We start from the raw sequence: 16,429 nt of genomic DNA on the forward strand, positions 1-16,429 counted from the left end.
GACCGCCGTGGTCCTGCGCCAGCGAAGGGGCGACCCGGCCATAGGCATGTGGGAACCATCCGCCAGGCGCCTGGCGTCCCGACAGGTGCAGGCGCGCGGGCTTCCCATTGGTCGCGGCAGCTGCGACGGCGGGCCGTTTCCCCCTCCCCGCGCTCGCGGGGCCCCTTCCCCAGCCGCGGCGCCGGCTGGGTCTGCGAGGCGCGTGCCCGCGTGCGTGCCCCGGCTGCGCGCCTCCGCCCCGCCCCCGCCACCTCCCTCTTTCCGCGCCGCCGCCGCCGCGCGCTCGCGAGCTCAGGTAGCGGGCGCGCGGGCGCCTCCTCGGGGGCGCGCGGCCGGGCTGCCATCCTCCCGCCCCCCCGCCCCCAACCCCCGCACCCGTCCGCTCCGGGAGCCTGGGGAGGGAGATCGCGGGCGGGGGGAGCTGGAGCCGGGCGCCGCCACTGCCGCCGCCGCCGCCGAGGCTTCCGTCTCGCTCGCTCGCGCAGCGGCGGCAGCAGAGGTCGCGCACAGATGCGGGTTAGACTGGCGGGGGGAGGAGGCGGAGGGAAGGAAGCTGCATGCATGAGACCCACAGGTAAGACCGAGAGCCCTGGAAGGGGCTTTCCATCCCGGGGAGGCGCGCGCAGGCCGAGGAGGGGGAGTTGGTGCCTGGTTCCGCTCCCCGAGGGAGGAATTTTTTTTTTGTTTCTGACAGCGCAGAGAAATCTCACTGGGGACTGGGCAATAGGACCCATCCCGATCCTGGGGAAAACCAGAGAAGTAGCTGGGGGGATCCGGTGGCCACATCATGAGATCCCTAAGAGTGAAATGTATAGGCCCAGGGAAAAGTGTTTTTTCAGCCTCGAGAGGCTGAAAGGCTTTAGACTTTCCTGTCGCGGCCACAGCCGCTGAATCCCGGGGACCGGCGCAGAGCCAATGTGCGCTAACCCCTGCCCTCCCTCCCCTCCTCCACCCCTACTGCACGCGCAGCATCCCGCGGCGGCTGTTACTAAGTGTACCCCGCGCTGTGTGTGTGGGGGGGAAATCTCGCCGTGGGAAAGGGGGCGGGGGCCCGTGCGGGGGAGGAAAGGGGATGGAGCCGGGGAAACAGAGGCTCCGGGTCCCAGGGCGGAGAGGCGGCGGGGGGAGCGTGGCCCCCGAGCCCCGGCAGCCTTGGGTATTGTCGTGTTCGCTCCTGGTTGCAGACTCTTGCAAGCCGGATGCCCTCTGTGGATGAAAGATGTATCATGGAATGAACCCGAGCAATGGAGATGGATTTTTAGAGCAGCAGCAGCAGCAGCAGCAGCAGCCTCAATCCCCCCAGAGACTCTTGGCCGTGATCCTGTGGTTTCAGCTGGCGCTGTGCTTCGGCCCTGCACAGCTCACGGGCGGTAAGTGACCCCGCGGTGGTCGGGAGGGCCTGGGATGGCAGGGTGGGGGAGCCTGGCTGGCAGGACAGCCCTGGCCCCGCCAGTCCCCACCCCCCTCCAACCCCCCAGACTTCTGGGGGTACCGGAGAACCTGAGGAGCCCCTGTGTCCCAGCCCGAGACCACCCTTCTTCATTCAAAACCCCTGGAGTTCCCAGAAAATTCCTCTGTGGAGCCTGCACAGATTCACACACCCACATTCTGTCTGGAGCTTCCCACTAGCCACCCAGCCTGGCTTCTCCGAAGGAAAGACAATAAGCCTGGCCCATTATTTTCACTTTGACCAAAGAGAAACTGAGAGAGAGAGAGGAAGAGAGAGAAAGTGGTGCGTATGTGGTAAAGGAGTAAAGTTTGTGGACCTTTGTGCCCTCAGGAGGCAGAGGTCAGATTTCAGCTTCTGGATTTAGGCGAGAGTTGCAAAGGACAACCTTTATGAATGTGACGGGTCTGGAAACGTGGCCAGACTGGCTGCAGGACAGGTTTATTTGAAAGTTAACTTTCTCTCGCCTTGGGAGGTGGAGTGTTCGGGCATGCCCGTGCGTGCTGGGGTTGGGGAGGGGATGCAGAGGTCTTCCTTCAGATGTGTTTCTGGAGGATTGCTCGGCTCATTCAGGCCCGATTTACAGGGCAAGTAAAGCCGAGTGCTTTCCTGTGAAGTGGAAGTTAGCTGAAATCAGATTCAGAGCCTCAGTCCCCATAGGTGGTTAATCTCTAACATACTCGGCTCTGGGGGACAGGGCTCTCTTTTGGCTATGGTAGAGGAAGACCGATGGCATTCCTGTCTAAATTTCAGAGCCTAAGATTCTTTCTGCCTCCACTGCTCATTGCTGTCCGTTTCAGATTCTCTATGAGAGCTTGCTGATATGGGCATGTTAAAAGGGCAGAATCGTGTGTCTGGAGCTGACAAGCTGTTAATACATGAATAAATCATAATTGCTGGAAAAGCAGGTATTGAATGATGTAAGTAAACCATCTGAGTGTTTTAAAATATTGCTGTTTTAGAGAATTCAAAGGTGAAGATGGAAATAAGGAGTGAAAAATTAGCAGAAGTGGGGAGGGGAATACCAAGTTGGGCTTTAACACAGAGTAATAGGTAACTTAGGTGCTGCACTTAGAGGTCTGAAAGATGCCCAGAGTCTAAAGGAGCTTCTTGTGATGTGCCTGTCTATGGGAATTAGTGAGAAGACACTTGGTTTAGATGAGGGACCTGGTTAAGTTTGGGTTTCGGTTTTTCAACAAGAGGTAACTTTTTTGGTGGTCTTTTTTTTTTTTTTTAATAGAAAAGTCTCTGAGGCAGGTGTCCTCTTCATAGAGGACAAAGTCAACAGAGATGCTAGGCCAGCACCCGTATGGCCTGCCTGGGCTCTGGTGACAGCCTCTTCTGCCGTGGGCTTTCGCTCCGCTTGGAGGGTGAGTAGGACCAGGTGGGCAGGACAGCCTTGAGCAGGGCTGGGTCATTACCTCCCCTCTTTTCTCCTCTTGCCTCCAGTTCTGGCTCGTTGTTTCCTCAAACCAGGGCCACCTGATTCTCCGTTTTCTCCATCCCTTTCTCTGATCTAGATGACAGGTTAATGAGGGTTCATGTACCTGTCTCTGGACTGTTGTTATTGGAAGTGTGAAGTCCAAGCACAGCCTGGATTTGAAGGCTGGCCCTTGGTTCTGCCATTTGTGTTTACAGAGCATCCCCTCCAAGGATCTCAGATCTGCAGACACAGCACAGCCTCCCCAGTCTCCTACATTAGTCACCCATGTGACTGTACAACACGTCTTTCACTTCTCTCTTCTGAGAGGCGAAGATTTCCTCAAAAAGATCCAGGGCCTCGAAGAAGGTGGGAGGAGGGTCGCCTGTCGCCTCTCCCTTCTTAGTTCTCACATGCTGCAGAAAGGCTGACCATCAGCTTTGTGTCATCTGGAACTCCCCTCAGGCTGAGAGTGTGATTTCTGGAAGATGATTTATCATTTCATAATTCTTCCATGAATAAACAATTTGGGTGGAGAAAGGTGGTGGATGATGTTTTGTGAAGTTCACTACACAGAGATTTGTTTCTTAGGAAAGAAATCCACGTGGAGGGTCCAGGAGGGTTTTATTAAATCAAATTCATTTTAATTCCAGACCAGTGCTTCTAAAATTCTCACGTGCATACAAATCACCTAGGATCTTGCGAAAAGGCGGATTCTAGTTCAGCTGGTCTGGGGTGGGCCTAAGAGTCTCCATTTCCAACAAGCTCACACATGATGCAGTTGCTACTGGTCACAGGACTACACTTTGATCCATGGAATTCTCCAGGCCAGAATACTGGAGTAGGTAGTCTTTCCCTTCTCCAGGGGATCTTCCCCACCCAGGGATCAAACCCAGCTCTCCTGCATTGCAGGTGGATTCTATACCGGCTGAGCCACAAGGGAAGCCCACACTTTGATTAGCAATGCTTTAGACTAAAGCATTCATTAAGATAAGTTGGATTAAGATAACTCTGGATTTTCTGCCACCTCTATCCAATACCCAAATACAAATGACCTGTGAAAGGGGTGGGGGGGGAGTCTCACCCAGGTATCTAATCTTTTGGTGGTACACAGAGCTGAAACTCTGTGCTAAAACTCAGCGCTGTTTTTTTTTCCCCCAACTGTATAAAAGGTGCCTATTTAATAGACACTGTTCTGAAATGTAGATTTTCATTTTTGATTGCTTTCAATGGAAAGGAACATGACAATAGCAAGATATAATAGTCTCAGCTAGGAAAAAGAAAAAAAGCTTGTGCCCGATACAAGAATGACAGTAAAAGCCTGAACTGAAATGGGAAAAATGGAGAAAATGATCAGATGAAGAAAAGGGAGGGAAAGAACTCCATGGAAAATGAAATGCTTTGTCCTAGAAAGATGGAGGGTCAATTCAATTCTTGGAGCCCTGGGAGAGCTTTAGTGATCCTGAGTTGGCCTGAGGGGACCTTTGGATGGGTCTTTCCAGGTTGTCATTTGTATATTAAGGAAAAAGTGCCCGCATTTGGGACCACTAACATCATGTACTGTGAAAGGACTAATACCAGGTTCATGGGGAGACACAGGACCTCGCTGTGCCCAGAGTCTGCATGGAGCATGGCTTCTTTGGCTGCTTCTTTCTTCTTTCTCAGTGTGTGTTCCCAGAGATGGTATTTGGGTATTTGATCACTGCTTGGAGTGGTCCACCCAGGTTTAGAGCAAGAGAGCTAAGAATTTGCTTTGTGTTTAGGTTCTTGAAGGCAAACTCATTAGCACATCCTTATATTATCAGGAAGACTTCCCTGGTGGCTCAATGGTAAGGAATCCACCTGCCAGTGCAAGAGACACAGGTTCAATCCCTGGATCAAAAAGATCCCCTGGAGAAGAAAATGGCAAACCACTCCAGTATTCTTGCCTGGGCAATCCCAAGTTCTGAGGAGCCTGGTGGGCTACAGTCCATAGGGTTGCAAAAGAGTCAGACATGACTGAACAACTGAACAACAGCAACATATTATTAGAAACAGTGGCCAAGTTCTGCTGCTTGATAGCTTTGCAGCTTTGGGTCTTAGAAGCCTCAGTTTCCTCATCCGTAAAATGAGGATGATGCTACCTAATTTCTGGGGTTTCTCTGATGGATGGGGGTCATGAATGCACTCAGTAAACATAGACAATAGTGAGGAGGGGGACTAACCAATCTATAATCTTCCCTACTTGTTTTATTCATTCAGGGAACACTGAGCACTTGTCCCTACCCTGTGCCAAGCACCGCTGTATATAATGTTCTTTTTACCTTGAAGAACCATTCCTTCCTCTCTATTTTTTGCCCAATGAACACATTTCTCTTCAAGACCCAACTTAAAATGCCATTATCTCTTTCACATTTCATTTCTCCCCTGAGCTAAGTGTAACCCTTTGTCATGGTGTTGTCTTATCCATGAGACCATAAGCCCACTGAAGGCAAGAACTTTGACACTATTTTTCATGTCCCGGGCACCCAGCATGGTATCTCCTACATAGAAGGTGCTCAGTAAGGCTGATGGACAGCAAGAAAAAAGATTGCAAATTACTGCTGCACAACTTAGAAAATAATTACCACGGACAGTTACAAAAGTACAGGAGTGTCATGGCAGTTCAGGCCACTTCCATTTGGAGGTGGTCTAGGAGGTTGGTAGAAAACTCAGGAACATTTCCAGGGAAGAAATGGCACTGAGGATGGGATCTGAGGGAGGGAATGGTTAGAACATCTCAAAAGAGGCATTTTGTGCAGCGATAAGGAGTTGGTGACATGTTTGGACCATTCAGGGAGAGAGAACAGTCTAGATCTTCTGGAACATGATATGAAAAGTGAAAGTGTTAGTTGTTCAGTCATGTCTGACTCTCTGTGACCCCTTGGACTGTAGCCCATCAGGCTCCTCTGTCCATGGCATTCTCCAGGCAAGAATACTGGAGTGGGTAGCCATTCCATTCTCCAGGGGTTCATCCCAACCCAGGGATTGAACCCGGGTCTCCTGCATTGCAGGCAGATTCTTTACCATCTGAGCCACCAGCGAAGCCCAGAACATGGTATACCAGCAGGGAACCAGCAGGTAAAGAGGGCAAATAGATTGGAAGCCTATCGTAAGTGTCCTTGGAAGCCCAAGTGAGGATTCTGAGTGTCACACGGCAGGCGGTGGGGGCCACTAAGGGTTTAAAGCAGGAACATAATATCATCTGAGCTGTGCTGTTTCCTTTCTCTGCTTCCGAGTCTCTGACCCAGGGCACTCCCTGTGGGGCTGCCCTGTCTGCATATTAGAGTTGCGTCACTAGTACCATTGGCTTAAGCTCCTTGAGGTCTTGTTTGGGCCACGTGTCTGTAGCATTGAGCTGTGTGCCAGGAGACAGGAACAAACGCTGTCTGCCTGGCTCACTGATTTGGAGGTGCTAGTCCTTTGGAGTTTGAGAAAGATTTCTTACACTGTGGAGCATAAACTTTTCCTGCAATGTTATGTCTAAAAGCCACAATTTCAACCTGTACTTAATTCGGTCTGTAAACAAAAGTCCCAGTGCCTCAAACTATAAAGCATGTTTCTTTAACAAAAGGCCACTCTAATATAAGCAGCATGGGAATGCTTTTGATTCATCCCTGAAGTGAAATCTGAAAGCTCTGGGAGACACAAGAGAAGGATTTCATACCGCCAGTAGCAAATCTCTCATCTCAGAGGCCTGAAGTGGTGAGCTGGAGAGTGAATCAGTGGTTCTTTAATTCCTGAGAGTAACAAAGAGTGTAGGTGAAGATCTCTCTCCAGGAAATATTGATTAGATACGTGAAGGAAAGCACCTACATGATTCTTTTCCTGGTGTCAGAGGCATATTTCAAAAGCTTCCAAAAGGCCATGGGGACTTGCCCTTAGCTGGGAAGCTCTGTACACCTCGAGAGCTCTGTGTTCTTTATAGAGGTGACAGATTGAGTCCGGTCTCTGCTGTTAAATAGCTCCGTGGCTTTGGGGAACTGGTATAACTTCTCCTTCGCTCAACTCCTTCCATATCACTCACATTCTTTAATTCTGTGATTATAAGAATTTGATGGGTTCTGTACTCTGGGTGAAGCCAGCTCTGTTTTTCCCCTCTATCCATTCATCTTTTGTGAATGTCTTGCATGCCTGGGGGATGTGCAGATAAGGGAACGTAGTCCTTGCTCCCTAGGAAACAGACAAGTAAGGGCTGGTTTCTTCTCGAAAATTTGAATGCAGAAGCTTGCATTAAACTATTTTTTCACATACTATTTTTTTTAAATGGGCTTATTTCTGAGACTTTCTTTTATATATATATGATTTCTGAGACTTTATTATATATATATGATCCTGAGACTTTCTTTTATATATATATGTATGATTTCTGAGACTTTCTTTTACATATATATGTATACATACATGTATATATAATTTTATTTATTTAGTTTTTGGCTGTGCTGGGTCTTTGTTGCTGTGCGGTCTTTTCTCTAGTTGCAGTGAACCTGGGTTTTCTCTAGTTGCAGTGCACAGGCTTCTCATTGCAGGGGCTTCTCTTGTTGTGGAGCAGGGGCTCTAGGGCACTTGGGCTTCAGTAGTTGTGGTGCATGAGGTTAGCTGCATCCCAGCATGTGGGATCCTCCCAGACCAGGGACAGCGATTGGACCTGTGTCGCCTGTATTGGCAGATGGATTCTTTACCACTGAGCCACCAGGGAGGCCCTTCACATAGATTTTTAATTCAGTTTAAAATTTAGTGTTACTTATTGATACTGATGAAGAAGGTGATTTTTCCAGACTTCTTCTTTGATCCTTGTCTTATTTTGCAAGCTCATTTGGTGTTTGATAATTGAAAGAACCACACATAGCAGTAGTATGTCTGAAGAGGTCAGTTGGGATCATTGCCTCTGAATTGAGGGAAAGAAAGGGGCAGAAAAATAGGTTTTTCTAACTTGTTTATAAACACAGTCACGTTTCACCAAAACCAAATACAACACTGAGGACAGAGACATCAGATGCATATTCTCGTGCATCAGATACCTCATTTTGTCAACTTACGGGTCTGTTTTCATAAGAACAAACTATTTAACTGTTGCTAACCAGGAATGATTGTAAAAAGATGGGACAGTTTTTAAAGTGGCCAACATCTGAGTGGCTGATAAAAATTTGTCAATTGTTATAATAGTACTAATGGCAAACCTTTAGACAGTGTTTACTCTGTGCCAATGCTGTTTTCCACATTACATGCATTAACTCATTTAATCCTCATGACAGCTCTATGCAGTAGGAACTATTATTTCTCAGGGTCACCCTGTTAGAAAGTGAGGCATGGTGACCCAGATTATCCTTTTAGTTGTAAGCTTGCTCCATAAGCATGGAAAAGCTAATCGCTAAATGCATTTTTTGCTTTTTATATTTCAATCCATATATTTCTCTTTAAGCCGGTTATTGAATATTTCGGAACTTTGGCTCATCCACCTTGATATAACAGAACTCTTTTTTTTTTTTCCAATTGAAGTATAGTTGATTTACAGTGTTACATTAGTTTCAGGTGTGTAACAGTGATTTCATAGTTTTTTAGATTATACTTCATTTAAGGTTATTATAAAATATTGGCTATATTCCCTGTGCTGTACTTCACATCCTTGTATCTTATTTATTTTATGCTTAGTAGTTTGTTCCTCTTAATCCCCATCCCCTGTTGTGTCTTTCCCTGCACTGGTAACCTCTAGCTTTTTCTCTGTATCTATGTCTGTTTCTGTTTTGTTATACTCATTTGTTTTATTTTTTAAATTCCACATATAAATGAAAATGTACAGATTTGTTTCTCTCTGACTTACATTGCCAAGCAAAGTGTCCTAAGGTTTACCTATACTGTTGCAAATGGCAACATTTCATTCTTTTTCATGGCTGAGTAATAGTCTGTTATATGTACTGTATGGTGTATATACCGTATCTTCTTTTTAAAATTTTTTTTTAAATTGAAGGATAATTGCTTTACAATATTTTGTGATTTTCTGTCATATATCAACAAAAATCAGCCATAGGTACACCCATGTCCCCTCCATCCCAAACCTCCCTGCCATCTCCCTCCCCACCCCACCCTTCTAGATTGTCACAGAGCCCCTGTTTGAGTTCCCTGAGCCATACAGCAAATTCCCATTGGCTATCTACTTTACATATGGTAATGTAAGTTTCCATGTTACTCTCTCCACACCTCTGACCCTCTCTCTTCTCCTCTCCCCTGTGTCCATAGGTCTGTTCTCTATGTCTATTTCTCCACTTCTTCCCTGAAAATAAATTCATCAGTACCATCTTTCTAGATTCTATCTTTATGTGTCACTATTCAATATTTATATTTCTCTTTCTGACCTACTTCACTCTGTATAATAGGCTCTAGGTTCATCTACCTCATTATAACTGACTCAACTGCATTCCTTTTTATGGCTGAGTAATATTACATTGTGTATATGTACCACAACTTCTTTATCCATTCATCTGTCGATGGATATCTAGGTTGCTTTCATGTTCCAGCTGGCCATATTCCAGTAAATAGTGCTGCAGTGAACATTGGGGTACGTGTATCTTTTTCAGTTTGAGTTTCCTCAGGGTACATGCTTAGTAGTGGGATTGCTAGGTCATATGGTGGTTTTATTCCTAGTTTTTTAAGGAATCTACATACCGTCTTCCATAGTGGCTGTATCAATTTACATTCCCACCAGCATTGCAAGAGGGTTCCCTTTTTTCCACACCCTCTCTAGCATTTATTGTTTGTAGACTTTTTGATGATGGCCATTTGACTATACACCATATCTTCTTTATCCATTCATCTGCTGATGGACACTATGGTTGCTTCCGTATCTTGGCTGTTGTAAATAATGCTGCTATGAACATGGGGGTGCATATATCTTTTAAAATTAGTGTTTTCATTTTCTCTGGATATATGCCCAGGAGTGGAATAGCTGGATCATGTAATAGTTCTATTTTTAATTTTTTGAGGAACCTCAATGCTGTTTCTCACAGTGACTGCACCCACCAATTTACATTACCACCACCAGTGTGCAATGGTTCCCTTTTCTCTCCATCTTTAACAACACTTATTATTTGTTATCCTTTTTTAACAATAGCCATTCAAACAGGTATGATTTTGATTTGCATTTCTAGGGGCACTCATTTTGTGTTGTGACTCAAAAGCAGAAAACATACAAGCAAATCAACAACAACAGAATCTCCCAACTCAGGATAAAGTGAGAGCCACAGTGCCAAAACCTTGACTCCAAATGGAGAAAAGGAAAAGGTTAGACACTCTTGAACCCATCAGGATGTGTTTTATCTCCATTCCTGTCTCTGTGACTGTCTGAGGAAGGCGGTGAGAATGAACAAGACATGCTCCAAGTCTTACCTGCCCTGAGGAGCAAAGGGTGCAAAAACAAAGGGCTGGTTTCTGGGGCCTTCTGCTGGTGGCCTTCAGACTTTCATCTTCCCCTCCTGTTTATCATTCCCAGTGAGATAGCATTCTTTGGAGGGGTCCTGTTCCATGTCATGTGGTCAAGCATTGACCACATAATTTTAGCTAATACATGTTTAGAATGTTATGGTCTGCATGGTGTCTTTACATGTGTCATCACCTTTAATTTTCTTAACACAGTGAGAGGACGAGATTTTGATTTTTTCTGTCCTTTTTTTCTTTTTTAATTTGAAGAAACATTCTCTAGGAGTTTAATCTCCTAAGGTCCTACAAATAGACAAAAACCAATAAGCAGTCAGGCCTGTTGGTCAAGACTTTCCTCTTTGTCATTCTACACGCTAAGTTGCTTCAGTCATGTCTGACTCTTTACCACCCTATGGACTGTAGCCTTCCAGGCTCCTCTGTCCGTGGGATTCTCCAAGCAAGAATACTGGAGTGGGTTGCCTTGCCACCTCCGGGGGATCTTCCCGAACCAGGACTGAACCTGCGTCTTATGTCTCCTGTCTTGGCAGACGTGTTCTTTACCACTGGCGCCACCTGGGAAATCCAGCCTTTAAAACTGTTTTTTCATATATATGATGTACATGATAATCTAGTTCAGCTCAGTGCAGTTGCTCAGTCGTGTTCAACTTTTTGTGACCTCATGGACTGCAGCACACGAGGCTTCCCTGTCCATCACCAATCCCCGGAAATTACTCAAACTCATGTCCATCGAGTTGGTGATGCCGTCCAACCGTCTCATCCTCTGTCATCCCCTTCTCCTTCTGCCTTCAATCTTTCCCAGCATCAGAGTCTTTTCCAATGAGTTAGTTCTTTGCATCAGGTGGCCAAAATATTGGAGCTCCAGCTTCAGCATCAGTCCTTCCAATGAATATTCAGGACTGATTTCCTTTAGGATTGACTGGTTTGCTCTCCTTGCAGCCCAAGGGACTCTTGAGTCTTCTCCAATACCACAGTTCAAAAGCATCCATTCTTCACTGCGCAGCTTTCTTTATGGTCCAACTCTTACATCCATACATGACTACTGGAAAAAGCTACTACCGTAGCTTTGACTAGACAGACCTTTGTCAGCAAAGTAATATCTCTGCTTTTTAATATGCTGTCTAGGTTGGTCATAGCTTTTCTTCCAAGGATCAAGTGTCTTTTAATTTCATGGCTGCACTCACCATCTGCCGTGATTTTGGAGCCCAAGAAAATAGTCTATCAATGTTCCCATTGTTTCCCCATTGATTTGCCATGAAATGATGGGACCGGATGCCATGATCTTAGTTTTTTGAATGTTGAGTTTTTAAGCCAGCTTTTTCACTCTCCTCTTTCACTTTCGTCAAGAGGCTCTTCAGTTCCTCTTCGCTTTCTGCCATAAGGATGGTGTCATCTGCATATCTGAGTTTATTGATATTTCTCCTGTCAGTATTGATTCCAGCTTGTGCTGCATCTATCCTTGCATTTTGCATGATGTAATCTGCATATAAGTTAAATAAACAGGATGACAATATACAGCCTTGACATACTCCTTTCCCAACTTGGAACCAGTCTGTTGTTCCATATCTGGTTCTAACTGTTGCTTCTTGACCTGCATACAGATTTCTCAGGAGGCAGGTCAGGTGGTCTGGTATTCCCATCTCTTTAAGAATTTTCCACAGTTTTTTGTGATCCACACAGTCAAAGGTTTTGGTGTAGTCAATAAAGCAGAAGTAGATATTTTTCTGGAACTGTCTTGCTTTTTTTGTGATCCAGCAGATGTTGGCAATTTGATCTCTGGTTCCTCTGCCTTTTCTAAATCCAGATGATGATAATCTAGTTAGTATATATCAAAACATAAAAAGAAAAATTATACCTGAGGATCATGAGCATGTCAAAAAGGTCCTTCAAAAAAGTTAACTTTGAAGTAAGAATAAGGTTTGATTGTTGATGCTATCTGAGAGCTGCTTACTCTACTGTCCAGGAAGCCATGTTTGATGGTATGATACTAAGTTTTAGCGAAGAACTTGGCCCAATATTTTGTCTTCTTTAAGAGAAAGATTGCTCTACTATTCAAAGACAAAAGAAGTTATCCACTCAAGAAGAAAACCAAATAGAAATAATTAAGTGACTTGCGCACCAACTGGAATTGAAAGTGCATTGTAAAATAGCTTCTTAATTGAGAGTATTGTAATTGCTTTACTAATCTGAAACAAGGTAAACTGGGAGCATCAGAGAAGTCAAACAAAATAGTTCTTGACATTATTTGGCAGTGACACCAAACTTGAGAACCCCTGTTACTTCACCATGAAGGCAAAAAAACAGGTAGCCCCAGGAGGGCAGGGGGCTGTGGGTGGGCACAAGTGTGAGTTCATCCAGCAGACGTCTGGTCTCCAGAAATGGAATTTTACCCTTAGAGGTGAGAGGAATTGCAGACCTTGGTAAACTTGGTGAGTACTCATTTCATTATTGTCTCAGTAAATTGACCTTTTCAAGAGAAAGGATGAGTAAGGTTTTTTTTGGAAATGACGGTTCAACCTGGTTATCTCATGTTTCTGTTTGAAATTGGTGACTTCTCTGTCTTGGAATTACCAGTGAGGGAGCAGAGCCAAACAAGGAGGGTCACTCTGGTTCAATATACCTTTTTCTCCAAGTAACCAAAATACAAAAATTTCTTATTTCTTTGACTTGGTTGCCTTTCTAAAAGATATATGTGGTTAAATTGGGTGAACCAGCAAGAGAGAGATTCTTTTAAGAAAGAAAGAAAATCCATTCTTACAGTGGATTCTTTACAATTTGGATGTTGTGCAACATTGTGACTGATGTAACTGGTTTCCAGTTTCAGAGTCTCAGTACATAGAAGAATCCTTTGGACTTAACCTAAACACTTAAAGTCAGAAGATTCTGATTCTCTTCAGGCAGAAAAAACAGAATCTGCTTGTTTTGTAGAAACTTGATAGGTTTAGAGGGTTAATCCTGGGAGAGGCTCTCCATGTTCTATTAGACTGCTTCTGGTAACTCTGAGTCTCAGTGTCAGAATCTAACCCAAGGATACATTTTCACAGTTTCTTTTGGGAGTGGAATCTGCAACTTTAAGTGGTTGTATGACAGCATGTGGGTTTCCTGCCTGCAATCAAGAATCTTCCTGCAATGCAGGAGCTGCAGGAGACGCCGATTTGATCCCTAGGTTGGGACAATTCCCTGGGGGAGGGTATGGCAACCCACTCCATTATTCTTGCCTGGAGAATTGCATGAGCAGAGGAGGCTTGCAGACTACAGTCCATGGGGTTGCAGAGAGTCAGACACGACTGAAGCGTCTTAACACACATGCATGACAGCATATACTCAATGGCTCATTGGGGCCACCTCTATGTTTAAATTATACTTAAAAGAGGGGAATAATCTTTTAGAAACTTGAGTTCCTCTGGTATGGAACAATTCAATAGTTTTGAATTGCTATTTCTATTTATCCTTTAAAGGGCTTGCTCAGATTTTTACCATTGGGTTGTAAATGGTAGACCAGGTTTGTTTTTTTTTTTTAATAACACCCATCTGTTTACACCATTGTTTTATAGAATGAGAGGTGCTCTTTTGCAGGTAATGATGACTTGGGTTTGTCTTCATTTCTTGAGGCAAAGAGCTGGAGCCATGTAGGGTCCAGTGGAAACTACACAGTCAGTTTTCCTTGCTATTGTCATCAGCTAGCCTAGTGATGGTAACCTAATTGCTGCCTCAGTTTCATTATTTGTGAAATATTTGGACCATCTCCCTCCCATAATTGTTGTGAGAATCAAATGCATGAATAGGGGAAAGTATTGTAACTATGTCAGATGTCAACATCATCACCAGCAAACTGCTCATGAATAATGAATGCTTGCTACATTGACTATGCTGGGGTTAGCCTACCAAGAGCTTCCTCTGTTTTGAAGGAATATAGTATAGCAAATACATGACAACACCCAGTAGCACATGCTGAGACAGGTGTGTGGTATTGAAATCACCTGGTGGTCGCTGGTCCTTGGCCCCAGTAGAGACCTCACTGTCATGATTCCTGTGGCAGGTCCTATGGGGGAGATTTATATTGGAGGCTCTGGGGATGGAGGAGGAGCAGGGACAGCTTATCAAAGAAAAGAACACTTGAGCAAAGTCTCGAACAGTAAAATAATTTTCCAGGCATAGAAGGTATTCGTTGAGAGATGCTTTTCCTTTTTTTTTTTTTCGGGAGAGAGTCTTGAGTAATGCTGAGGATTGAGTAATGTTCAGATGCTGAGATTGAGAAAGAATATGTACCAAAAGCAAGGACTAGCCCAGGACAGCGTTAGTAAAGGGCAGATAGATTGAGAAGAGACAAGAGAGGAGGCTGGAAAGGCAGGTTGGACCCACATGCCCAGCTAATTACATTTGGGCACCATCTGTCCATCAGGCAGTTGAAAACTCAGGTGCCCAGGAGAGAGAGTAGAGCCAGAGATGTAGGCCTCTGCATCAGCTACATGGAGAGATGAGCAGGAGCTGGGGGCGGTGGGGGGCGGGGAGGAGGCTTAACTTTCCCAGGAAGAGAGTGTAGAAGAGGTACTGAGGAGGAATCCCAGGAAATATCCATGTTTAAACATCCACATTCTAAAGAGGAGAAGCCAGTAAGGAGGGTGAGGAGTTGTGCCACATTGGTAATAGTAATAATAATAAAACAATGATAACAACAACAGAACTTGATTCTGTTGATGACCGATTCTTTTTGAGGGCAGGAGGTTTTATCTTATGTTATTATTAGGATGATGATGTTTAAGTGCTTTGAATTCTGGATACCCACACCCATTGGACAGAAAGGAGAGCAGGGCAGGAGGGAGGAAGGCTGTTTGGGAGGATGGAAAATCTGCAAAGAGATGTTTGAGGCTTGACTGCAGGAGAGTCACTGTCTTTTCCAGCCTTCATGGGGGACGGTGGAGCTAACCCAAGAACTAGAGCTGGACAGGGCCACTAGGTGCCCCGGGGTGGCTGGTGGCTTTGGGTGTTTCCCCTCTTGGGGATGTTGGGCAGAGGGGATGGAGTTCGTGAGCACAGTGAAAGTGCTCATGGCCTTGTAGTCTCTGCCTTGTAGTCACCCCTTCCTCTGAACTCCTGGGGGTTGGGCTGCAATGTTTTATGAGCTTCGGGGTTCGGCCTCGGATGCACGTCCTTCCTTCACACATCCTTTGGCAGCCCTATCCTCCAGTCCTTCAAAGATTCAGTCTTCTCGGGCTGTCAGTTAATCTTCAAAGGTGCGATTGTCAGAGAGTGATCCCTCTGTCACCCCCACCCCCTGTGACCAGCTCTGTCACCTCTGAAGCAAGTCACTTAACCTCTCCATGCTTTGGTTTCATCTGTACATCAGGGGCAACAAGGCACGTTCCTCTACACTTCGCGGGGGGCCAGGTGTGCAGGTTCCGAGAAGGCAGGGTCAGAAGACAGGCGTTTTATAAATACAAGACGGAGTTAGGACTGCCTGTCTGGAAGAAGACTTCTCTGCTGTGCCTAGGGCCAGTTTTTCCCTTTCGCTTTCCTAAATCCCAAAGAAAGATGCTCTGCTCAGCATGGAAACGCCTCCCCACGTGCGGGTCCTGACCTCCGTGAAAGCTCATTTTGTGCAGACATGATGTCAAGGCGGCTGGAGGAGCTCTTTTGCTGCAAAATGGATCGTGCCAATCTGCTCAGGCCCCGCTGCCGGTGCATTCAGTGAATAGTCGCCTCTGGAGATGGAGAAGGTCCTTGTGCCGCGGAGAGGAACTTCTCAAGAGCTGTTGGCCCAAGCCCAGTCAGCCCCTTTACTGTGCTCATAGACGCCCCTAGAAAAAGCAGTTCAACACGCGAGGCAGGCAGGGGATTCATTAAAGGTGCTTCAGAGGTCTTGGAAGGCAGCGTGTCTGTGTGTGTCCCTCTCCGCCTCCCCCTTCTCCCTGTGGTATTTCTGCTGCTGGAAGCATTTGGGCCAGCATCTTCTGGCTCAGGACAATAAGATGAATTGAGAACTGCATCTGGATCCAGGGACTCAGTGCTTTATCCACCTTCTCTTACCTTCGGCTGCATGCTGTCTCTCATTCTCAGGAATCTCTTTATAGTTTTGTGGATGGGATGCTGCTTTTGCAAGTCTGTGGCTGGAG

The 16,429-nt window shown here is 45.8% G+C and overlaps 1 protein-coding gene across 8 annotated transcripts in view; it reads left to right on the forward strand.

Moving 5' to 3' along the window:
- The first annotated feature begins 285 nt into the window (after nucleotides 1-285).
- The window catches only part of SUSD4 (sushi domain containing 4), a 133,295-nt gene continuing 117,151 nt past the window's right edge, over nucleotides 286-16,429 (forward strand). For 3 of the 8 annotated variants that reach the window (XM_081485688.1, XM_081485685.1, XM_081485689.1), the window contains exons 1-2: nucleotides 286-574; nucleotides 1,185-1,370. In XM_081485688.1, coding sequence (XP_081341814.1) covers nucleotides 1,220-1,370 — 151 coding nt within the window. In that variant the 5' untranslated portion in view covers nucleotides 286-574; nucleotides 1,185-1,219. The other 5 variants (XM_081485684.1, XM_081485690.1, XM_081485691.1 and 2 more) reach the window with 4 other exon arrangements.

This window comes from Giraffa tippelskirchi, chromosome 5 (genome assembly GCF_054371585.1).
Source record: "Giraffa tippelskirchi isolate mGirTip1 chromosome 5, T2T-mGirTip1v1.2.pri, whole genome shotgun sequence".
Lineage (NCBI taxonomy): Eukaryota > Metazoa > Chordata > Mammalia > Artiodactyla > Giraffidae > Giraffa > Giraffa tippelskirchi.